Source organism: Centropristis striata, chromosome 10 (genome assembly GCF_030273125.1).
Source record: "Centropristis striata isolate RG_2023a ecotype Rhode Island chromosome 10, C.striata_1.0, whole genome shotgun sequence".
NCBI lineage: Eukaryota > Metazoa > Chordata > Actinopteri > Perciformes > Serranidae > Centropristis > Centropristis striata.
The window spans coordinates 35,045,161-35,069,205 of record NC_081526.1 but is presented as its reverse complement, the minus strand read 5'-3'; the positions used below and the strand labels follow the sequence as shown (position 1 = coordinate 35,069,205).

The 24,045-nt window shown below is 37.9% G+C and overlaps 3 protein-coding genes across 6 annotated transcripts in view; 1 reads left to right on the top strand and 2 right to left on the bottom strand.

Annotated features, from left to right (window-relative positions):
* Positions 1 to 1,182: 1,182 nt before the first annotated feature.
* LOC131979587 (uncharacterized protein C2orf80-like) lies at positions 1,183 to 5,604 on the bottom strand. Its single transcript, XM_059343623.1, has 8 exons — positions 5,564 to 5,604; positions 5,403 to 5,484; positions 5,214 to 5,296; positions 4,394 to 4,484; positions 2,982 to 3,059; positions 2,809 to 2,896; positions 1,655 to 1,767; positions 1,183 to 1,468 (listed from the first exon to the last, which is right to left on the bottom strand). The coding sequence occupies exons 1-8, from the start codon at positions 5,602 to 5,604 to the stop codon at positions 1,400 to 1,402; spliced, it is 645 nt and encodes a 214-aa protein (XP_059199606.1). The 3' UTR covers positions 1,183 to 1,399.
* Positions 5,605 to 7,441: 1,837 nt separating this feature from the next.
* Positions 7,442 to 17,744, bottom strand: sgo2 (shugoshin 2). Of its 4 annotated transcripts, none has more exons than XM_059342496.1 (9): positions 17,430 to 17,744; positions 13,021 to 13,107; positions 12,593 to 12,768; positions 12,404 to 12,478; positions 11,331 to 11,404; positions 11,052 to 11,203; positions 8,954 to 10,954; positions 8,105 to 8,222; positions 7,442 to 8,014 (listed from the first exon to the last, which is right to left on the bottom strand). In XM_059342496.1, exons 1-9 carry the CDS (start codon positions 17,467 to 17,469, stop codon positions 7,882 to 7,884), a joined length of 2,856 nt encoding a protein of 951 aa, XP_059198479.1. In that variant the 5' UTR covers positions 17,470 to 17,744; the 3' UTR covers positions 7,442 to 7,881. The 4 variants fall into 4 exon arrangements, with proteins under 4 accessions (XP_059198479.1, XP_059198480.1, XP_059198481.1 ...); XM_059342497.1 differs by having other exon boundaries at positions 8,105 to 8,219; XM_059342498.1 differs by lacking the exon at positions 17,430 to 17,744 and adding an exon at positions 15,925 to 16,074 and having other exon boundaries at positions 13,021 to 13,137.
* Positions 17,745 to 17,899: 155 nt separating this feature from the next.
* pikfyve (phosphoinositide kinase, FYVE finger containing) overlaps positions 17,900 to 24,045 on the top strand; it is a 41,557-nt gene continuing 35,411 nt past the window's right edge. Inside the window, exons 1-3 of the mRNA XM_059342513.1 lie at positions 17,900 to 17,972; positions 19,766 to 19,962; positions 23,220 to 23,387. Coding sequence (XP_059198496.1) covers positions 17,929 to 17,972; positions 19,766 to 19,962; positions 23,220 to 23,387 — 409 coding nt within the window. The 5' untranslated portion in view covers positions 17,900 to 17,928. The remainder of the gene's footprint in view (positions 17,973 to 19,765; positions 19,963 to 23,219; positions 23,388 to 24,045) is intronic.

Here is a 24,045-nt window from a genome sequence, read left to right as displayed (position 1 = left end):
CTTCAACATAAAGCCAATAAAGAAGTAAAAGACAGTGTTAATGACTTAAATACACAGTTAATTTCACTGATAATCCCACTTTAAATATCTTAAAACAGCTACAGCAGCTTTGTAAAACTGCTGCCTTTTGTCAAGTTGTTTAGATGTTGCATTTATCTCCAGTATTTCCTGCACATCCCTGGTTATAATTGACAAGTTTTACCAGTATTTTTGATTCCTAACATTACCTTACTACTCATCCTGCTGGGAGCGCTGGAGCCGGTCACCCACGGGAAAACGGTGGTCTCACAAAGCAGCAGCAGAGCTCCGCTATATAAACCTCAATCAAAGGTTTAGCAGATCCCACTTGGGCTGCTCTCTCATTGAGCGGGGGTTTAACGCGCTGGCATCGCTGCCAAAGGTCCTGATCCTGGGCATACAGCAAAAATCCCTGAATCATCAACGCCAAAAGTCCTAGCTGGCAAATTACTGACCCAGCGTGCCCTCTTTATTGATATGCACATTTTATCCACTAATCCATCATCAAGTGGATTAATCTTTTCAGGCAGAATGTCAGAGGTCATCACAAAACAACACGGCCTTTAACTGTTTGTTGAGATTTCAAACTGTGCTAACCAAAAAAAACAACAACATATTAAAACTGTGAATATCTGTGTGTTAATAATTATTTATTATTATTAACTATAAGAGCAGCATTTTCTTTCATGATTCAACTTTTGAATTTTTTACAATTTATTACAAGACCACACTAACAACCAATTAAGAAAAGGGACGAAAGATACACGATTTGATGATAATAAAACATAAATAAAAATAAAATAAATAAATCAAACAATAAAATAAAATAAAATAAAAATAAGTACAAGAGCAGCATTTTCAACACCAAAGTTCTTTGTTCATGATGGGTTTTTTTCATGATGGTTTCATTATATTGTTGACATCAATTGATTTCTTAGATCTTCTAGTTTCATGATATTGAAAAATTAAAATGAGCATGCTTCAGGTCACAAATACTCTATATTACCTTTTTTTTGTGCTATTCGCTCTAAATATTTCCAATATTACAGTGTTTTCAGCCAACATCGTTTTAATCATTTAATCACCCTTATTAATGGAGATTTAAACAAATTATTTCAGACCCAAATATGAATTACTCACCCTACTTTACCTTGACTTCTTCAAGAAAACCTATTTATACTTCCAACACAAACACAAAACTACGTGTGTTATGGAAGTAGTGAGCTTAAAAGTGGATGAATGAGACTTCAAATATTCTGTGTGAAAGTTTGTAAACTTGCTGCCCCCATCAACTGCGATTGATCGATTGATTTCTTCAAGAAGTGAAGGTAAGTTGAAGTCAGTGTAACAGTATAAAGTGTGTTAAAGAGGCAGGATGAAGTCAGTCGTGCAGAGTGTCCAGTGAAGCCTCGTAGTACTCGGCTCGTTCCTCTCTCTGGTCACTGTTGTCCTGAGACACACAGAGGAGGAAAGGGTCTGTTCAGGTCCACATGGGGGCAGCAGAGGACTTTCAAACAAACACAAAGCTCTGAAAACATGCCTGAAACATGATTTATTCTCAGTCTGCTGTCCCAACATTTTCCTGTGAAATGTTCTGGATTCAAAAAGCAGCAGAGGTGATGCTGCAGGTACTCACAGTGAGGAAGGAGTGACACGAGGAGGAAGAGGAGGATGAAGAGCGCGCTGACTCTGGTCCAGGCGGGACTCGAGCCTTCTGCCTTCCAGACAGCCATCGCTTCAACCTCTGACCTGAGATACATTCACACTCTGTTCAGTCCTGGAGCTGGATTTATTTATTTATTATCTGATTTACATTATTTACTGATGTTTGATTTAGCACCATGTGAGACAGGGCTTGATGCCCCAAGGCTGTGTGTTGACACTGCCATCATAAAAACATTTGCTTGACTTTGAACACAAGTTTTGTAAGTTATGTGATAATAAAATATTCAGTGTAAACTGAAAATAATTGCATTGCCGGCGTCGCTGTTTCTTCGCTCGCAGTTTTTAAATCTCCGTGTGCAAGGCTTTATGGGTACGCAGGTCGCACTGAGGATGCACACATGCGTCCTTGGAATTTGGGCAGAAGAAGGACTCTGTCCTCTGGAGCAGTGGTTCCCAACCTTTTTCTTGAGGGACCCACATTTTTACCATTGTAAACTTTGGGACCCCCCCATTGTCCATTGCTTCTATGAAGCCGAACTCAATGTGACTTTAATGGTACCCTCTCTTTTTCTTTTTGAGATATTCAGCATTTTCGTCTCCCTGACACTTCGCCATTTTTCCATTAATGTTGGACTTTGGACCTGTATCAGTCACATTGCAGTTAAACCAATGAAAAAAATTAATGATCCACGTTTTAGTTGGTCACTCTCAACTGCACCGAGTTGGTCTTGGTCTTGCTAGCCCGATATCGATCGCCAGCTAACATTAGCACGCGATGATCGGCAGCTAACGTTAGCACGCTAGCTCACCCGTATCGATCACATTGCAGTTAAAGAAATCAAATAAATGAATGATACACGTTTTAGTTGCTCTCAACAGCCGAGTTGGTCTTATTGGTCAGATAGCCCCCAGCCCCTGACCTAGCAGGTCGCGGTTTAAGACCAGCAAAGAATTGGTGTTCGCAATTGGGCACCAGCCGAGAACCACCTCGGGTGGAAAAACCCTTTTAGCTAATTGTTGATGGCAGTCAAACAGAGTGGAAGTGGGTAAGGAGGGGTGTGGGGGCACAGTGTTTGTCCTTAAAGAGTCACAAAAGCAGCTGTTTAACTGTTTCTGCACACTTACTGTGTTTCTTGGAGTGGGTCACAGCTTTATAAGAGCCGAGCATGGCGAACGGGTGGTAGGACAGAGTGAAGGGATGCACCAGAGAGCCCTGAAGGGAAAACTTTGAACATTTACATTTCTATATTACCACAATTATGAGCCATACTGTGAGATATTTTCCAGGATGGTTTTACCTTGGACTGCTGGTTGGGGAAAGAAGCAGCTGGTTTACATCTGTACAGAGAGAGGATCTCCTCCACCGGCAGGCTGCTCTGAAGAAGAGAAATCATGCAGATATTAACAACTGCCACATTAAAAAACTATATTTTTTTTATCTGTTTGGAGATTTAAAATGAAGCAGGAGAGTAAAGACTCAATTGAACAAAGATTTCTTTTAAGTGTGCATGTTTGAAATGAAATGACATCTTTCTGTTTGAGTCATGATTATTATTAATGACTCTTCCTATCATATACCTATATATACCTGTCATTGATCCGACTTCACTTTGAGCGTCCTGAGTTCTTCCTGAACAGCTACATATGTTTTATTGTGAAGAAAAATTAAGAAATAGCTTTGTAAGAGCGATCTAAAAAAAACTAAAACTAAATATGCTTTTCTACAGAAATCTTCCTGCGTTTTTTGATATGGGAGTCAATGGAGCTGTTGGTGCGTGTTGGTGGCGCATCTGTGCGTCCTACGCCCAAACTTCAACTCTGACAGCTTTACCAGAGGATTGTGCGTGAGAAGACACATTTTCCTAAGTTTCTATGTATAAATTATTTCTGTAGAGTGGAATTTGTGGCCTGGAGCGCAGTTTTCAAATTTATTTTTGACAGTTTTTTCTCTCCCTCTACACTCTGGCGATGATGTCACACACTGACACGAACATTCCGTGCAATACACATCCATTATAATCTCAGAATTTCTCCAAATTGATCCTGGTCATTGAACAGGGATTGATAAAAAACGATATGACCTATCGAAACATGGATTAATACACTGATACACAAGACGTGTGTCTACTGTTTAAAGTTTAAATGGAGTCTCCAGGTGAAATTATGCCGGAGAAGTAGACGTTTGAAAATCTCCAATTATTGTTCTTTTTCGCTCATTTTTTTCCGGCTGTCCCATTCACTTCAATGCAAAATTTTGGGAAGTTTTTCGCGACTTATGTCCCGAAAAATGTGTATTCCGTAGAGAAAAGTAATAGCACACCGATCCCGATCAAACCGCACATTTTGATATGTAATTTGTCCTGCAACTCTTCAAGTTGTAGGACTAGTAGCGGGACGAAATCGCGTCCGGAAGAGGAAGAAGAAGAAATCCACAGTATAACAATAGTGCTCGGTGCGATTGCCCCTTGGCCTAATTAGATCATTTAAGTTTTTGACATAAAGAAAATCTGAAAAAATATTGATTAAATAATGTTAAAAAATATATGAGTAAATATATTTTTCCTTTTAATGATGCATTATCAAACTGAATGTAAAACAAAAAAATACATATTTAATAAATAAGAATATGAGTCCTTTTCTTATTAAAAGGTGTTTAATTCTAATAAAAGCTTCACTGGTTTATATGTTTGTTAGTATAAATGAAAGTCACCATAATGATCCCAGCGAAGGACGACAGGATCATGGCCTCTCGCTCCAGACGGTCGGGGTACTGAGCGCTGCCCGAGCTGCTCGCTGCTCCACTGCACAACAGAAAGATTCATTAAAAACATAAACACAAGCTGAGAATGTTGAGCACATTTCTCCCAAATTCAGCTTTACAAACAGCATTTAGTAGAAGTTCTGTTTTGTTTTGTTTTGTTTTTGGCAGAAGTGTAAAAAAGGATGGGTCACAACTCTGGCTGCACAGAAGAGAAATGTGCATAAGAAAATATTTATAGAAACATATAAAGAAAAAAAGAAAAAATAAGTTTTGTAAAAGAAAAAAAGGTGGGGATGCATAAACAATTAAATACAACATTTAAATATAATATAAAGTCATACATTTAGAAATCAATAATAAACATTTTTTTAAAGTATACGGAAAAAATGTAATAGGAACGTAAATAAATAGATAGGGGATTGAATACAAAGTAAATAAAAATTAATAAGCAAATTAAAAGTTAAGAGTTATTTTTAAGTTTTTAATTTATTTTCTGATTTCTTTTTTTCCCAAAATTTTAAAAATGCTAAAAAAAAAATAAAAAAAACCCCTATAAAACTAAAACACAATTCAATTTTTAATCATTATAATTCTGTGTATTAATAGTAAATAATTATAATATAATAATAAATTCCTATTTCCCATGCCCAAATTTATAAAAAAAATTATTAATTACGTCACAGGATGTCGTCATGTGTTATTGACGTGATTACTAGGTTTTAATGTTATTTATTTTTTATTTCACTCTATTGAAACACAAGCAGCTCACATGATGTCTCCATCCAGGACGTCTCGTCCCTCGTCTCTGTTCAACCACCATAGAGCCACACTGATGGCCAGGTCATAGTGTGCCTGCAATAACGAATAAAACTTAAATTAAAACACATTTAAAACCTTTAACTCTGACGTCACAGCTCTGCTGCTGCTCTCACCCTATAAATACAGTCTACTGTCTCACCAGGTCGTCCAGCATGGTGCTCGTCCCCTTCCCCTGAGGATCAAAAGAGTTTTCTCTCAGTTTCTGCCCGATGTAGTCCCCACTGTCAGGAGAGAGAAATAACAAGAAATCAGTCGGGCTTTTACATTTTTCATTTCAACAAACTTTTAATCTCTACTCACATCAGCGCCTTGACGTCTCGTTTCAGCTGCCGCGCTTCCATTTTCACAAAGCTGCAAAAACTACAAAAAACATCCAAATATTGTTTTATTCCTTAAATAAATCTGTAAACAGGATGCACCTGCAACAGCTGACTGGAACTAATATTCACCCGTTTAAGGGTGTTTAAGTCTCCCCCACTCACTCTTCTTTCACCTTCGGCTTATGGAACTGCTAATCAGCTGTAGACAAGACTGAAATCATCCAAGCACAGTTTAATCTATCAAATTTACAAGTGCTTGCTGACTGAAACCTGGATCCGCCCAGAAAAACACTGCCTCACCAGCAGCACTCTCTGCTGATTCTATCTTCTTCCACACACCAGGATCTGTTGGACGTGGAGGTGGCACTGGTGCCCTCATTTGCAAAAGCTGGAAATTCACCAAGCTGTCTCTGCTCAGCAACATCTCTTCCTTTGAACACCATGCAATGACGGTTACATCTCCAGCCAAACTCATTGTTGTCATCATATACCGACCGCCAGGGTGCCAACTTGAGAACTTTGTTGTAGAGCTTGACATGCTGCTCTCGGCCCTCCCTGATGAGGAAACACCACTGATTGTCATGGGAGACATGAATATCCACACTGAGAGAGCCCAAGCTTCTGACTTCCTGTCTCTTCTGTCATCCTTTGAGCTTAAACAGGTCGCCACCCCTCCTACTCACAAAGCGGGCAATACACTTGACTCCATCTTGACTCGCAAATGCTCCACTGCAAACTTGATTGCCACTCCACTACATCTTTCTGACCACTTCTTTATTCAATTCACGGTCTCTCTGCTGGAGGACACTCAAGTTCCTTCAAGATGGGTCTATTTTCATCAAAACCTTTGGACCCTTACGTCAACCAAGCTTTCAAAGAGGTCTTGACCAGCCTGCCTCCTCCCAAGGGATTTTCATCAATCAAAATTGCTGTTAACGAGGCCACAGACACTCTTTGTTCCTACCGGACAAATGCACTCCAGCATTTAAGTTGCCCATCCCTTATCTACAGTGATGACTACAACAAGCATCGCACTGACTGATGGCTCGACCTAAAAGCACTTGTGTCTTAATGGACTCAAACTGAACCCAAGGCATTTACTCTTGCTATGTTTCTTGACTTCATCCTTGCTTGTGTTGTATAAACTCTAATTTGTATGTCGCTTTGGATAAAAGCATCTGCTAAATTACATTATAGAGTTTTTGTAAGTCCTTGTCAATATGGTTTATTTTGTCTTGTTTATTATTTGCATTGATTTGTATTATTATGATTACAGTATTTTTATTTTGCAAAAAAAAAAAGAAAATTAAATGAAATATTTTATCTTCATGATGCATCTGGACACTACAGAGCATCAAAATAAATACAATAACAGATTTTTTTTTCCAATCCTGCATTAAAAAAAATGTTAAAAAGAAATAAAGAAAATGTAAGTGTTTGATATAAAAAAATTAAATTTATGCATAAATACCTACATTTAGAAATTAATAAATACAAGTAAAATGTCATCATTTAGACAGTATTAAAAAATATAAATTATTAAATAAATACAAAGTTAAATAAATTAAGCTAAAATATACACATTATCAATTATTTATATTGTTTTTTGGTACATTTAGAAGCATGCATGCTTGCAAGGAAATATCCCACCAATGCATTTTTAAACAAACACAATGATGCAAAAATGATCATTCCCAGCATTAAAGTGAATATTGCAATTTAAAAATCAGTCTTGATATTTGCAATTCTATATTTTTGCCCCGGACGGAGAGCTCAGGGGTAAATTTACTCTCCTGCGTCGTCGGGATATAAACCTGACACCACACAGAGCTGCTGCACCAACAAACTACACAGCAAATGCAAATGTTCATTTTAATGGGCAGAATAAAACAAGATGTACAGAGTCAGATTCAGCATGCAAACATCTGTACTCACCAAAATATCCTGTAAACAGAGCTTCAGTTCACATGACGACACAAAATGTTTCACACACGGCTGTGATGAATATATAAACCTCTGCAGGGAACAGAAGCCTCTCTGTGGAGCAGACTTCTCAGGTGAACAGACTGAATAATGGATGACTGAACCTGCTGTCAGTCTCCGACACAGTTAGTGCAACAGTTTGTGTCAGAACATGCAGATAATAATAATAATAATAAACCTGCAGGAGCATAAACACACGTTTGATCAGAGAAATGTTCACCTCGACTGCAAACACTGATTAAAAGGTCTTTATTAAGCTTAGAAAACTCTAACATCTTAAAATAAACTAGATGAAAACAATCAAATAATAAAAAATTAGTCCACTAAAATTCTTCTTTCCAACTTGGTCTTCTTCTCCTTCGGCAGCTTCTTCTTCTTCTTCCCGTCTTTAAACACCGGAGAACTCAGGAACTCGCTGTCGGTGAATTTATCTCCTCGCCTCATTTTGCTGTTGCAAAGAAAGAAAAAAAAAAGAAGGTAAATACATGTTGCAGTTTTCTGGTGTTTTAGCTTCAGATAATAGAGAATAAGTGGTCACCAGTTGAGTGTCGGCTCCTTATAACTGACGACTCCTTTCCTCCTCCGGGTTCGGCCCCCCTGCTCACTGTCTGGGGTTGGAACGGTGTTGGTCAGTGATTTTAACACTCGCCCTGCTGCTGTAAAGTAAACACACAATAATCACATTTCAGTTTTCCTTTTAGGGTTTTTAAACAGGATGTTCTCAGGTCGGTTCAGGACCCCTGAACTTGAATTTTAATGAGGCGTTTTCAAGATGCAAAAGTAAAAGTATGCATCGGTAGAATATATCTAAAGTAAACGTATGCATAAGTAGTAAAAGTATGCATCAGTAGAATATATTATATTAATGTTAAAATGATATTAATTATATTCATATATTATTAAAATATGACATTGATCATAGCTGTAAAGTGCTTGAAAATCTTTGAAAAGCATCTTGAAAGTGCTGCAAAAAATGAAATTATCATTGGATCTTCTAGAATTTGTTGTCAATGTGATGCTTTGTATGTATAACTGTATAATTTATATAAATAAAATATGTTTACATTAGGCAAAAAAATTAAAAATATTTGTTTAAAAAAGTACAGTCACATCATTAGAAACTCATCTTGTGTTTTTTCAGTTTTTCAGATTTCTTTTCTGTCATTCTAACTGTGTTGTTCTGTTTGAGTTTTTCCCACTTCTAGCCATGATTGTGCTGATTCCATAGAGCTGCAGAACTTATAGATTTATAGAGATTTCATACAGTATATTGCAGTAAAATACAAGGACACTGAGAGGAGAATGTAAAAAGGGCAAAAAAAACGACCTGAAACTGCTCGTTGGTTCAGAGGGATAAAAGACAGACACATTTTACTGGTGAACACACCTGGACTGGGTTCAGCTGAGACACAGACTGACTCTTCATTCGCCGCTGCATGGCTACAGGTCTCCCTCCTCGGGGTGGCGGGTAAAGAGCCCGGCTCCGTCTCTGGGATGCTGATGTCCAGGTCCATCCATGGCGGCCTCTCCTCCATCAGCAGGTCCTCATTATCGGGTTCATCTCCCGACACATCAGATGTCCTCGTGTCGTTGGGTTGAAAGTCCCGAGTTGTCCGTCTGCAGACGACAAATGTCGCCCGTGGATTTCCGGTTTCTGTGGACTGACGCAGCTTGGACGTCTTTCTGTAATGTTTTGGATTCTGAGCCATCCTAGACTTCGACTCGCTGGGTTTTAAATCGTACAAAAGTTCAAAACTTGCGTCCCTTTTCCTGGGGTCAAACGGCGACTCAGCCACTTGTGAATCAGCTAAGTGTGGCTCGTTTTCTTCAGGACCGTCAATGACACGGAGAGGAGACGCATGGACAAGGTCCTCAAGACGAATCTCATCCTCCTTCAATCTTTTGTTGTTACTTTTCTGCTTCTTCTTCTTCTTGTTTGAATGATCAGCACCCTCCTCCCTCTCTCCCTTTGCTTTCTTCTTACTGGGCTTTCCCTCTCTCCGGGCTTTTTTAGGTTTCTGACACTCTGGTCCTGAAGTGCAGTCTTCACCCGGCGCTGCCTCGTGGTTACTGGCACCTCCTGGATCCAGAGTGGCCAGCCAGGGACGCTTACAGGAGTTTGGCGTTTCTCTAACAAAGGCTTCATCACTCTGCTGGAGCAGGTTTGATTCTGAATGTCTCAGAGCGACACTTGAATCCACGACTGCTGGCATTTCTTCTGCCTCGCAGCGGGAGGATCTGGCAGACGGGATGAAGTCTGGCTCTACGGGACTTGGATTCAATGAGTCTCTGGACGCCGAGACAACAAACGTCTGTCTGCATCTGGATTTCTGACTGAACACAGAATTTGTCGCCACTTTGCGCCGTGGATTACTGTCTACATTTTCTGACTCTGGATTTGTGTTTTCCTCTGCAAAAAGCAAGAACTCTTCTTGTGGTTCTTGGTCTTTGCATGCTTCATGTTTTCCGTTAGCTTCTTCTTCCACTTCATGCTCCACTCTGGTCCGGCTGCTCTCTCTTTCATGCGACGCCGAAGGTAAATTAAACATTTTCCTGCTGAGCGAAGACCCTCTACTGCCTCCAGTCCTGGATCTCCTGCACGTGATATTGGACCTCGCCTCTTCTGTCGTGTCAGTCTCTGGTGGTAATCTTAAAACTTTGCTGGCTTTTGGGACTTTAACACCCGTGAAATAATCGTCTAAGTCCGGCACAGCAACATTGTGGGACTCTGTGTTTGTCTTGGTGTTGTGCTGGGGTTTTGACTTGTCCTTCGCTGCTTTCTGCTGGCTGCCGGCTTCAGGATTTTTCATTTTAGGAATGCGAGAGGTGGCGACGCTCTTACTCTGTGTTTTAGGCAACGGAAGCTTAATAACGCCTTGGTTTGTAACATCTTCTAATGCACAATCTTCTGTCTGTGACAAAGAGCCGGCGGGCTCACTCTGAGCCTCACCAGACCTGGAGTCTGCAGAGTTCTTCCCACAGAGTTGTTCCTTATTCTTCTTGCCTTCCTGTTTGTCAGTTTTTTTGGCCTTTGTCCCCACTGTGACTATCTCAGCAGCGTCACTTTGAGTCATCTCCATCGTCGTGTTCAGGAGCACCGTCTTCTCTTGTTTGTCGACATGTTCTGGTTCAGTTCCTGTCAGCGAGCTACCTGGAAGGGGGGCGTCGTTGGAAAGAGGCAGCTCGTGCGTTTCTTCAGTCGTGCTCGCAGCTGACGAGGTTCGACCGTTCTGGAGAGAGGGGACGGAATTCACATCGAACCCGGACTGAGAGAATATCCTGGACAGCCTCTCCACATCCTCCCTCAGGCTGCTGGACGGACGGGACGTTCCCGTCTGGGGAGTTTGTCTCAGCTGGCTGGAACGCCTTTTGTCATCGTCTGCGTTTTCTGAGAGAAAGAAATAAACAAATGACCCACTTCCAGGGAATTCTACATCAGTATCAGGGATAATCATGATGATTTATGACATTCTAGTGCTTCCTACCATTAAAAATACCAGTGGACTCTCTGGCTCTGTTCTGGTTCCTGTTGTAGACGTCCGTACAGATGGTTTTCCTTGGCAGCTCTGCCGTAACTTTTTGGAGGGCAAATGATGAACGGCCTGCAGTTTCTGTCTGAGGTAACTGATCTGTGAGACTAATGATTGGAGTTACAGCAGGCGAAACAGAGAGAAAGAGAAAGTAGATGTCATTGACAGCTGCCTAAGTTAAAAAAAAAAGTTTTTTAGTTAGAACATACAAGTCTGAATACAGTGTTTTCTCACCTTCCCACTGCAGGATTTTGTTCATCGACGTCACCAGATGAGGTCTTGTTGTCCTCATATAGTTTAGGAAGATCCTGTTTGTAATGTAAAACAGACGGAATAACAGATTATTTTCAGTCATTTTGAGTCTTGAAATATCACTCAAGCTTACAAATATAGTGAAATTTGGTTTGACAGCAGTTTCTTATATCAGATTAGAGCTCTTAATTGCAGATAAAACCAGATAAATTGAGCATCATGTCTGACTATGCTTGACGATAAAGATTATTCTACTTAACAACATGCTGCAGACCTTTATTATTTTTTCCTGCCTTTCATTACAGGACAGAAATACATATTGTACTGGATCTCTGAATGCAAAGATCCTTCGCTCCTACAGCCATCAGGCTGTCTAATGCTTCAATAATTTACAGAAGAGCTAACAGACTAACTGAATGTCCCCTTGGGGATAAATAAAGTCATTTTGATTGATCTGATTTAGATTTGATGAAAACTGTAGACTGGAAGAAGAGAACTACACTCAGTCAGCAACTCCAGCTGCCATCACGTCTCAGATTTAAAACACCAGACCAGATCCCTGACTGTTGTTCGTATCCTGCATTTAACACCAAATAAAAATAATACATTACAAAAGGTATTTTTTCAGTCTCGTCCCATTAGATCATTTTTCATTTTGGACCATTTAACCCATTGAGGCCTGAAAAACCGCTGGGCGATTTTAAAATAAGCCTCTAATTTTCTGGAAATTCTGGAAAAAAAAGTGTGAACGCTTCTACTAAATAATAGATTTTTCAGCCTCTGTAGCAGATAGAAATGAAATTCAAAAAGTATTTGAGAGCTTATACAAAATACTACAAAACGACGTAAACGTTTTCCAGGCTTCAATGGGTTAAGGGATGCCGGTGACTGTTTTTGATAGTGTCTGTATGCATGTGTCTCGACCCATTTGTTGTGTTTTCTATCTCAAATGAGATCTGTTATCAAGCTCTCACTGAGGTCTCGTGCTACAGTTACTCATTTTGTTCAAACCTAAGTGACAAAAGAGCAACAAGCACATTGAGCAGAGTCCTTACGCTGTCAGAGACAAGTTCAGCCACCATGTCCAGGTGCTGCAGAGTGCTGCTGTGGAGGGTTTGCATGATGAGGAGCTGCGAGAGAAACAAGATGATCAACCTGGGCATTATAATCAATACCTGGACAGTAAGAGGTGATGATGTTCACTCCTGTAATTCTAAATAATTTGAGGCAAATAGCAAACCCACCAGTTTCCTGTGCTTGTATTTCTTGGTGGCGAGCTCGAAGCACAGAGCTTCGACCTGTTTCTGGAGGTAGACGATCTCCATCTCCAGCTGCCGGTTCCTCTCCTTCTGGGCCCCCAGAGCCACAGCCAGGGCCTTGTTGTTGGTCTTCAGAGAGACCTTGAAGAAGGAGGACGTGTCTGGTGTGGTCAGAAGAAGAATCACAACATTAACTGAACATCTGCCTTCACAAAATGCCACAAAGCTTGTACAGCTTGTACTCCAATGCCGGTATTTAGGCACAGGAATATTGGTTTAATTGTAATATACTTAGACTTAAACAGACTTTATCGTCCAGTTAAACATAAAATATGCACATTGAATAGAAATTCCGATGCATTGGCTCACAGTGATTGTACTCTGGAATGTAAGATAAATAAAGTTAAACTTACTGATGAGCTTATTTTTTATCTTTGATGCTACAGCTGTAGACTTTTTGGAAGGCTTTAAAGGCGTCATCATCTTCAGAGGTAACATACCTAGATAAACATGGAGAGAAAATGAATAACCTGGAAGAAAACAAACAAATTATTTTAATGGGTGATGTACAGTGGTGGAAGAAGAATTCAAATCATATGTAATGCAGAAAAAGGTAAAATATTTCCCTCTGTGGTGTAGTGGAGTACAAGTAAACATTACATCAAGTGGGAATATTTAAGGAAAATAAAAGTAAAGTACTTAAGTAGCAATACTACAGTGTAAAAACAATTAAGTAAAAGTTCTGCATTCTAAGTAAAACTAGAAAATTTCCTCTGGGGATGTTGGTGCGTGTTGGTGGCGCATCTGTGCGTCCTACGCCCAAACTATAACTCTGACAGCTTTACCAGAGGATTGTGAGTGAGAAGACACATTTTCCTAAGTTTCTATGTTTAAATTATTTCTGTAGAGTGGAATTTGCGGCCTGGAGCGCAGTTTTCAAATGTATTTTTTGACATTTTTTTTTCTCCCTCTACACTGACCAATGACATCACACACTCTGACGCACATTCCATGCAATACACACCCATTATAATCTCAGAATTTCTCCAAAAACTTTGAATTGAATAAAGATATAGCCAAGTACCAAAGGTATTTACTATTAAGTATTTGTATTGTTATTGGATTTTAATTAGTGGTGCATTAGTGTGCTTCAGTGTTACAGGCAGTTTAGGTAGAGCTCTTTTCAGTGTCTTTATGTACTGTATGGAAGCTTAATCCACAATAGTACACTAGCCTGGGTATACCCAGACTGCCTTGCGCGCTCGAATTTGATTTCGAACCTCCAGCCAGTCTGGAAACTAAGCGATTTTGCTAGCCCTGTTTTAGGGATCCAATCACAGAGCGGGGAGGGACGGTGAGACGATGACGCGTACTACTCGGCACTTGGAAGCTTTCCGGATCCAACATGGCTGCTGCAGACGCGAAACTCTCTTTAGCTGTAGATGGTGTTTTAAATAGTTTAGAGCGAAAGTTGAAAGGCGAAAGGTCTCTCGGCAGCTCCGCTGTCCCCCGGCTGGTAGCCAGATCACCGGTAGCGGGGCTATTAGCGCCGCACGGGCGGTTTCTGCGGCTCGTTGCGCCGAGCCGCCGAGACCGCCGGTCACCGCGGGTGATCTGGCTCCGAGCCGGGGGACAGCGGAGCCCCCAGAGACCCGCAGCAGCTTGTTTATTGCCCATAAAATCAGTGGATGTGTGTGGCTGAATGACATGAGGGGGAATAAAGCGTGAAAATAAATAATCTTGCAGAAAGCGAGAACTGGAGAAGCAAAGCAGCAGCAACACTCTCTCACAGACACACACACAACAAACATCCATTTCTGTTGCTCTACTACGTCATCTGGTATAACTGATCTGATTGGCTAAGAGCTACCTACAGACGCTTTGATAGACATTCTAAGCGTCCAATAAACGGCTCCGGAGGATCGTAAACCACACCTCCTCTACGGAGAAAAGCATTGAAGGTGTCCAGGCCTAATCTCCAATGAGATTTGGTCTGGTGTTAGCCAGGCTAATAGTACACCATAATATGTACAAAAATGGATATAGCATAATGGAAATGCTCAAGTAGATAAATTAACTCAAAGTTGTATGTACAGTAGCTGCTTGAATAAATGTGCCGGTCCATATGGTTAAACTTATATTATATTTTCATTAGCTAAATGTCCTCAACTATACTGCCCTACAAAGTCTAGCTGTAGTAACTACGCAAAAGGTAAAACTGAGAAAAACTGCTTTCAAGTTTTTTAACATGTTTTAACTGGCCAGCCAAATGGGTTATATGTAGGTAAGTGATATGGCACTTATTATCTATGTATTGATGATGTCATTTTTATGCTCAAAAATCATGATGATTTATTTGACCTTTGACCCCAAAAAATGTAGTTAGTGCACTCTGGTTTTGCTGTAAAAGGTTCTAATAGTAATGGTAAACAGTGCAGTAACTATAATGTTGCTGTCTTCTTTCAGCTTTATTTTGTTTTCAGTGAATAAACATTTTAAATTGATTTTGTTATAAGTGTATTTAAAAGTGTTTAACAACTATATTCAAAGATTTGTGTATTCTAGACTTATAAAGACATTTTATATTTTAGTCTTAATATAATTGTATCTCACTTTTTTACTTGATCACTATCTAGATAATAATTTCCCTTTCAAATAAACGTATAATTTGTATTATTTTATGACAGACCGTGGTAAGTGCAATTACTGTTTGGTTTTGAGTTGGATTTTGTGGTTTTTACATAATTATTTATCTGAAATAAAGCAAAATTTAAATATAAAACTTTGTCACAAGATAAAACAGACATGAAGGAGTTCATTTTTAGTTATAACTCAATTTTGACCAAAAACGTAGTTACTGCAGTTAGGCTTTGTAGGGCAGTATAGTGACATTTCATCACTGGGTGTGTCTGTCTGATAGTCCCACGTGTTACCGTTTATCCACATGACGTCACTTTGATAGAGTTACCCTTACTAATCTAACGTTAGCTCAAACGGCACACTAACCGGTAAATGTGGGCGATAAAATAAAGTTATGTTAGCACCCAATCAATAGCTAGCTACGTTTAGTTGTCTGATTAACACTTAATCGATTTCAAACTGAAAATGTGATCAACTTTTCTGACAAACGTCAGTTAGCCACCGTTAGCATTAGCTCGCCAATTTAACGCTATTTACATCTGGTACAATTATAACCTCATTAACCAGCACGTTACTGACAAAAATCTGGACAAAACGTAGCGTAATTAACCAGCAGGAGCCTTAACCTCAAACACTGTCCTTGTTCACTGCTGAGAGTTGAAGAAATAAACCCCTACCTTGATTTTAAAGACGTTAATTCATCCTTCCTGGGAAAAACTCCGGATTCTTTTTAAATACAAACAAAAAATCCGCCGGCTGTCTGCGCATGCGCTTGTAGACGCGTCATAGAAGCTGGGAGCCAATCAGAAATAATAAGCCCCGATCTTATTTACAGTCTATGCTCCCGATCATATGTTTCTTATAATAATAATAATAATAATAATAATAATAATAATAATAATAATAAAATTATACAAAGAATACAAGTAATATAAAATTTTACATAATACGTGGAGACAGAAGTATTTAGAATTTTTACTTTAATAAAATGACTAATGTTTTTTAAGTACAAGTATAATAATAGTTACAATAATAATAATAATAATAATAATAATATAATTATGTCCGGTTAAAGAATTACATTACAAGTAATATAAGATTAAGTAATAATTGGTTGCAGAAGTATTTAGATATTGTATTTAAATAAAATGACTAATACCACACTATTAAAAATACTCAAGTCCTGCATTTAAAATGTTATTTAAGTACAAGAATAATAAGAAAAATGTACCACAGGGATTAGGTATTGACTACTCATGCATTAATTAAAAAAAATCTAATAATATTAATAATAACAATGTTAATAATAATAATAATAATAATAATAATAATAATAATAGTTTGCTTTGCCATGTTTTTGACAATAACATATCATCCAACAAAAAAATCAACAAAGTTAATAATAATTTTGCATCAAATAATTGTTTAAATACTTAAATACTTTCGCCGACAATATTTGTAAATATATTCCCAATATGAAAGTCAAATTATCTCTGAAGTTATATGTTGGAAACAGGACATTTGTCTATTCAGTGTCAATTATTACTATTATTATTTTCCTACTGTCAGATTACTTTTTTGTTTTTATTTTCATGTTAAGTTATGTTATTATATATATATGTTATTTTTTTTCTACTGTTAATTTATTTTAATTTTAATTGAATTTATTTTATTTGATGTATAATAATATGTTATTGTATGTATTTATAATTATTATTATTATAATTATTATTTTACTGCTGTCGGATTACTGTTTTTTTGTTGTTGTTAAATTATGTTACTTTTTTTCTACTGTTAATTACTTATTATTTTTATTTTAATGTATTTTATATCATTATCTTCAAAATAATATTTTGTTCTGTTTGCTTACTTTTTCAAATTTTATTTTTATTATTTAAAATATATTTTCTGCTACCTGAGCTTTTTTATTTTATTCAATTTTTTCAATGTATTTATTTTTCTCCTCCCCATCATGAGAATGGAGCTGATCTAATCTATTGTTCCGGCTGTGACCGGTGATGCCTTTTCTCTCGATCACAACAGTCACATTCATTCAGCGCGGCTCTCGATTCGTCAGGGCTGCCGGTGTACGGGGCGAGTCGGCCGGTTGTTTCGCTGTTTTTACGGTTCTGGGCAACTTCAAACATTGATGTCAACTCCACACACTGAGCGGGTAACTCACATTTCTTACTGTCACGGTGGTTTGATGTCGTTTCACGCATCAGTTTTTCAAAACTCGAGGCTGTTGCTAGTTAGCACGGGGAGCTAACACTAGCTAGCTCGGCTAAATACAAAGATAGCTTGATAAACACCTAATTAACTATCTAACGTGTCAGGTAGTTGCTTGTAAATGCGCTTTAAATGTCTCTTAAGGTAAACAAGATGACATATAAGCCTCATTGTAAGATTAAACTAGCTATGGAAGACAATAGTTGGACGCTAATTTAAAGCTTGCTAAGTTAGACAGCTGTTAAAATACTAAAACTCTGCGGATGTTTTTAGCTTCTGCAGGTTATCAACGCATCCAGGTGAGAGTAGAGATTATCTGACATGCATTAGCAGTGAGATAAGGTGTGTGATCAGCAGCAGGGCTCGGCCTTGAGTCACGCTCCGGCCTGTTATGATCACATGATGTTTCCTGCTCACTTCTGCTTATTCCACCTTCCTTCATTTGATCTAAAATGACATGCACTGTAAACTCAAAGTCTGTAGCTTTCTACAAAGGGTAAGTCTGGGGTCGATTTTAAGGTGTGTAACCTTAACAATCTAGTTTAGTTTTAGTAAATAAGCAAGATTTGAGTTGTAGTTAGCGGCATCAGCTGACTGCAACGAATCAATCTTCACATCCAGCAAGGGAGGAAAAGTTTTCTTTACTGGACCTTCCTGATGTCCTCGGGCCAAATTTGACCAGTTTTCAGATGTTTTTATAGTAGAAATAGAGGTTTCTTTAATCGAATTTCCTCAGAATAATAATAATATTATTATATTTTGTTTATAGAGCGCTTTACGTGGCACTCAAAGACGCCTTACTCTTAAAACACAGTGAAAATGCAGTTACACATAAAAAAAAACAATTAAAATCAACAGTACATCCGCTCTCTAACAACACTGTCAACTTTCAAGTCACATCTCAAAACACACCTGTTCAGACTAGCCTATCCCTAAAATATTCATCATTTTTAAATTACAAATTTTCTCTGTATTGGTTCAGTGTTGTTTGTTGTTTATTGTTTATTATTACTGTCATTGTTGTCTTTATTGTTCTAATTTATAATTGTTTCATTGTTGTTTATTATTACTGCCATTGCTCTTTTATTATTATTGTTTTGTTTTTAATCGTTTATTGTAAGGTGACCTTGAGAGTCCTGAAAGGCGCCTATAAATAAAATGCATTATTATTATTATTATTATTATTGTTCATACATTAAAAGCAGTTGTGAACAGGTGGGTTTTGACAAGTTTTTTGGAGGTGGGTGGATGTGAGCAGTCTCATGACATGGATGGTTTCTTTAAGAAGTTAATGATCACTACTTTCATGGAAATGTGTATGTTTTATTCGGATTTATAGCATTTTCTGGCGCTAAGGCAGTAATAATCAGATTGAATCAAATGAAAAGGGAATTTGCCATTTAAAAGAAAATAAGGGGGGGAAACAATGTGAATGTACAATGCTTCAAAACCTCAGACATACGGGGTAAAAATCAACCAACATTTTTTTTAACTATCGGTGTATGCAATATGATCTAATTCCATATCACATTTAAAATTATATCTATATATTTTTTATATCGATATATTGCCCACTACCTTAATGGAAATTTGGATGATTTATTCAAATTTATAGCATTTTCTGGTGCTAAGTCAAAAATAATTAGGGGCAAAAATGAAAGGGAATATGCCCTTTAAAAGACAATAAATGGGGGAAAACATTGTATGAACAATGCCTCAAAACTTCAAACATACAGTATACAAACAGTATTTCTTCTTGTGTATTGTTTCATTGTATTTATAATATCATTGTCACTTGAATTCTCAAATTTTGCAACTTTATACTAGTTTTTAACTTTTATTCTATTTTATTTTATTGTATTGGTGTTGTGCTGCTGCTGGAAGTGCAATTTAAAAATTATTAATTAATAAAGTTCCTAATAAAGTGTCTAAAAAAATCAACCTAAATTGCCTTGAGATTTTTTTTCCTACCCTGATTTGGCTTCTGATGTTTTATGTGGTTTTTAATGTAAAAACATTTTTATCACATATAAACAATAACATCATAATATTAACATCTGTGATAACTTTAGTCATATCCTGTTACCTGTACAGCAGTGAGTAGTTTCTATGTATAAAGCAGTATAGGAGAAACATAAAAAAACACAGCAGTTGTTGATACTTCTTGCAACCATAACTGATTTAATTGCAGATCTAATCATCTCTGTCACAGTCTAATAAAGAGTCTTTACATAGTTTTGGGATGGCTGTTCCGTCACACATACTTCAGATGTTTCTCTCTGTCTCCAGCAGGACCAGCAGTGATATGGCTGCTGATGATAAGTCCTCGTCTTCGTCCTCGACGGACTGGAGTATCGAGCCGCCCGTCATCTCGCCCACCAGCCCCTCCCACCTGACCCACTTCAAACCACTGACCCCGGAGCAGGAAGAGCCCCCGCTCCGCTCCGCGTACAGCTCGTTTGTCAACCTGTTTCGTTTCAACAAAGGTCAGGGACTCAAACACTGAGCTGTGGATGTATTCTCTTTATATCAATAATGTTTCATTAGGTTTATTTCTGCCATGTGTACACCATTTTCTACACTAATGGAAAAAAATTGTTAGACCACCCTTGTTTTCTTCACTTTATTTTTCATTTTAATGCCTGGTATATTTTTTTGGACAAATATAGGCTAGTGATAACAACAAAAATAGCTGATAAGAGTTTAATTTAAGAGCTGATATCTAGACATTTAACATGGTTGTTGATAATAACCAAAATCATCATGAATAAAACCATGTTAAATGTCTAGATATCAGCTCTTCAATTAAACTCTTATCAGCTATTTTTGTTGTTATCATTATATTTGTCTAAACAAATGCACCTTTAGTTGTACCAGGCACTAAAATAAACAAGAAATTGAAGAAAACAATGGTCTAATTTTTTTTTTCCATGACTGTATATAATCCAGCAGTCCTTAAAGTCTCTGTTGCTGGTTAAGCTTTCAAGCCTGATTTTATGGAAACCGGCTGAACTGGCTTTTGTCATTATGACACATTAAGGCAAATAAAAAAGCAGAATCCTTCTGAATCCTTCAGAATTCCTCTGTGTTGAAACAAAAGTTCTTTTAATTTGGGGATGTAAACCGAAAGTATAAAGTTGCATAAAAGTCACTGAGTTAGCTCTGGGCAGTGTTTTATTAGCCTCTATTTGTTTACATTTTGGCAAATTGGCACAAGTAAAACTATGCCAAATTATTTTTATAATATACCATTTGATGTCAGGGCAACTCTCTCAAAACTCAAACATGAGGATTCTCAGGCAAGTTCTGCACTGACTGTATAAGGAGCATTTTTTTAAATAGTTTTTAACCAAATCTGTACACATGTATTGAATAATAATTTGATATTCTCGTGTAATACAAGTCACACTAGATCTAAAATTATTTTTATCATGTCTGTGATTAAGTTATGACTCTCAGAATAAACACAGATTTTACATTTCTGTCTTCATGAGCTTCAAATGAACTTGATACAAAAAAAGAAGCATAGATTCTGTTTCACCTCACTTGCATTGAAATTGTCTTATTAGGAATCATTCAAGAATCTCACGCTAACTTCATCCAAAGCAGATGCAATAATTTCAAAAGAAAAAAAAAAATTTAAAGTCAAAGTTACGGACCGTTTCTTTGAAGTTTGAAGTCAGAACATTAAAGGAATGTGTTTGTTGTCATGTTTGACTTAATCTGGTAAAATTGAATAGAGAGGAAGTAATGGATCATAGACTACAAACAAAAAAATAATGAAATGAGACCCTTTGATCATAATTTGAAATAATTGAGAGTTGGTAAAAAAGTGACTTTTTTAACTGAATTATGCTTCAAAGTCAAAGGACAGTGCTGGTTTTATTGATCTGGTTATAAACTGTTTACAAAATTCAAATCCTGAAAAAACATTCCAGTGTTTCTGATCCTGAGCAGTATTTTGCAGCAGTTAGAGTAATTAAGGGAGTCTTGCGAGGTCATGTGATTGAAAGTGGCTGACAGGAAGCAGTGAAGCACATGACTGTGTGTTTATAATCCCAACAGTCCTACCCTCTAACTCACTCTCCTCAGATTATAAAAGAGCACTTTATTATATTATGTTAGAACATTTAAACAATGTTTGTCAGAATTACATTATTTTCATTTCACTGGACAGTCTGTTCTAATCTTTTTGATTGAAGTATGAAGGCTGCGGCTAACATTCAGCTGGTCGTTTATTATAAGTTTTATATAACTTTTTGCATAAACATCATCCACTCCACCAAACCTTTTACTAAGTTTCCAGGGGGACATGGATCTTTAGGGAGGGACAGCAGGTCAACAGATGTCACATACAGTCATGGAAAAAATTATTAGAACACCTTTGTTTTCTCCTTGCTTTCTTGTTCATTTAATATCTGGTACAACTAAAGGTACATTTGTTTAGACAAATATAATGATAACAACAAAAATAGCTGATAAGAGTTTAATTTAAGAGCTGATATCTAGACATTTAACATGGTTTTCTTGATGATAGCCAAAATCATTATCAAGAAAATAAAGCAAAATATCGTATAAAAACAGAAGAAAGCAGCCAGGGTTCACACAGAGTTTTTATCTTTTTGTCTCTCCTGATTTATGCAGCCCACAGACTGTTTAGGGACCCCAGGATGCACAAATATTCACATATAATAGGCCCAAAAAACACATTTAATGCATGTTTTTTTGCCTTAAACTGTATGTAATCAGCATAAAATGGGTATGTCTGCAAAGAGGAGAGTCATACAGTGCGTTTGCATGCACAGTTTAGTTGAGCTAAGCTTAAAAATCGATTTTGGCGTCTGACCGGACTTCTGTCCTTTTACATGCAACTGAGAAAACTGACGGGAACGTGTCCTCCTCCTCAACACTGGGTGGCGATATGCGTCGTTCCAGCGGGATAATATGGCGCCCTTTCCGGTTGACCTCAGTTTGACACTTTGTGCCGTCGCTACTGACCGGCTACTGCTACCGGCTAATGTGACAGGCAAATGCGACCGGTAGCGGATACTGCGACCAGCTAATGTGATCGGCTAATGTGACCGGCTTTCTTAGATGTTTTTGTTCTGGGGTCAAACGCCAGCGTGAGAGGTGGGGAGGTGGTCTCAATCTCATTATCTGGGTGTCCTAATCAGAGTTGGAGAACTCCGATATCAGTCGAACTAACACACGTTTACATGCACTTCAGTTGTCCAGTTATAGTCGGATTAAGTCGGCAATAATTCGTTTTTTTCAAGCATCGTGTAAACGTACTGATAGGTACCTGTAGAACCCATTTTCATTCAGATATCTTGAGCTCAAGAGTCTCAGCTTTACAGTCAGACCCAATTTATGCAGCTCACTGACTGTTTAGGGACCCCAGGATGCACAAAGATTCACATACAAAAGGTCACAATAACAAATTTTACTGCAGGAGAAACACTGCATGGGTTCTGCCCCAAACAGCTTCTGATAAAGTGCATAAAGTGGGCATGTCACGTCTAAAAACAGCCCAAATATTTAATCAACTATCATATGAAACAGAGAAGAGTAGTCAGGTTTCCTGCAAAGATTTTTGCCTTGTTGTCTCTCTCGATTTATGCAGCTCACAGACTGTTAAGGGACCCCAGGATGCACAAAGATTCTCATGCAATAGGCTTGCATGAGAAAAATTATGAGATATTTATGTCTCTGTGTGTGTGTGTGTGTGTGTGTGTGTGTGTAGAGGAGGAACGTCCTCCATCAGCGGCTTCAGAGAAGCCCGATGTGCCATCCCCTTCTCCTCAGTCAGAGAGGAGGAGCTGGTCCTCCAGTCCAACCCACTCCCTGTATGGCTCCAGAACGCACCGGAAACAGCACCCAGACCACCTCAGACGCACCTCCACCGCCTCCGGTAAAACACACACACACACACACATACACATTTACACACATACACACAAACACAGCAGTTGCTATTTGAGGCTTGTGTGTGTTTGACCAGATTTATTTTCTCCACTAGGACGCAGGTTTGTGATGGATATTCATTTTTAAAAACTCTTATTGTGTTGCATTTTTTACTGTTTGTTTGGGCAACTTTTGCAGCTGTTGGGGTAACTTATTCTACAATAAGTCAAGCTCTTATAAATGTATCTTTTATTCATAAAGTCTAGGAGTTGTAATATCTTTTATAAGTGATTGATGTAGATGTAGTTTTAATCTAGAAGTCTGTAAAATGTTTTTTATGTGATTTTGTTCCACTGGCAAGTAAACAGTCGCACAGATTTATATTTTGGGATAAGATAGGAGGATAAAAATAGCAGGACATTTATTTTTAGCAGTTCTTTTCTTCTTGCTGATGCCTGATTTACTGTCTTGATGATTGCATTATCTGTAATTTGAGAGCCTCTGTCTGGTAATGAGTAAACTAATCAGAGGCCTCTGATAACATCTTGGATCACTTTAAACTTCTGTTCCCAAATCTTCTATTCAACAGATCAGAAAATGTCATTTTCATATTTTGTGCTGCATGTTAGGACAGAAGTGAAGAGTTTTCTTTGTGCATTTTATCC

What these genes read in the sequence shown, in the direction of transcription:
- LOC131979587 (XM_059343623.1), bottom strand. Translation starts at nt 5,604, where the DNA reads ATGGAAGCGCGGCAGCTGAAACGAGACGTCAAGGCGCTGAT. An exon ending in CGAGACGTCAAGGCGCTGAT is followed by an intron (nt 5,485 to 5,563) that starts GTGAGTAGAGAT and finishes CTCTCCTGACAG; the next exon opens with TGGGGACTACATCGGGCAGA. An exon ending in GACCCACTCCAAGAAACACA is followed by an intron (nt 1,768 to 2,808) that starts GTAAGTGTGCAG and finishes AATGTATCTCAG; the next exon opens with GTCAGAGGTTGAAGCGATGG.
- sgo2 (XM_059342496.1), bottom strand. Translation starts at nt 17,469, where the DNA reads ATGCGTGAAACGACATCAAACCACCGTGACAGTAAGAAAT. An exon ending in GATAAAAAATAAGCTCATCA is followed by an intron (nt 12,769 to 13,020) that starts GTAAGTTTAACT and finishes TGACCACACCAG; the next exon opens with ACACGTCCTCCTTCTTCAAG. An exon ending in AAGGAGCCGACACTCAACTG is followed by an intron (nt 8,015 to 8,104) that starts GTGACCACTTAT and finishes TCTTTGCAACAG; the next exon opens with CAAAATGAGGCGAGGAGATA.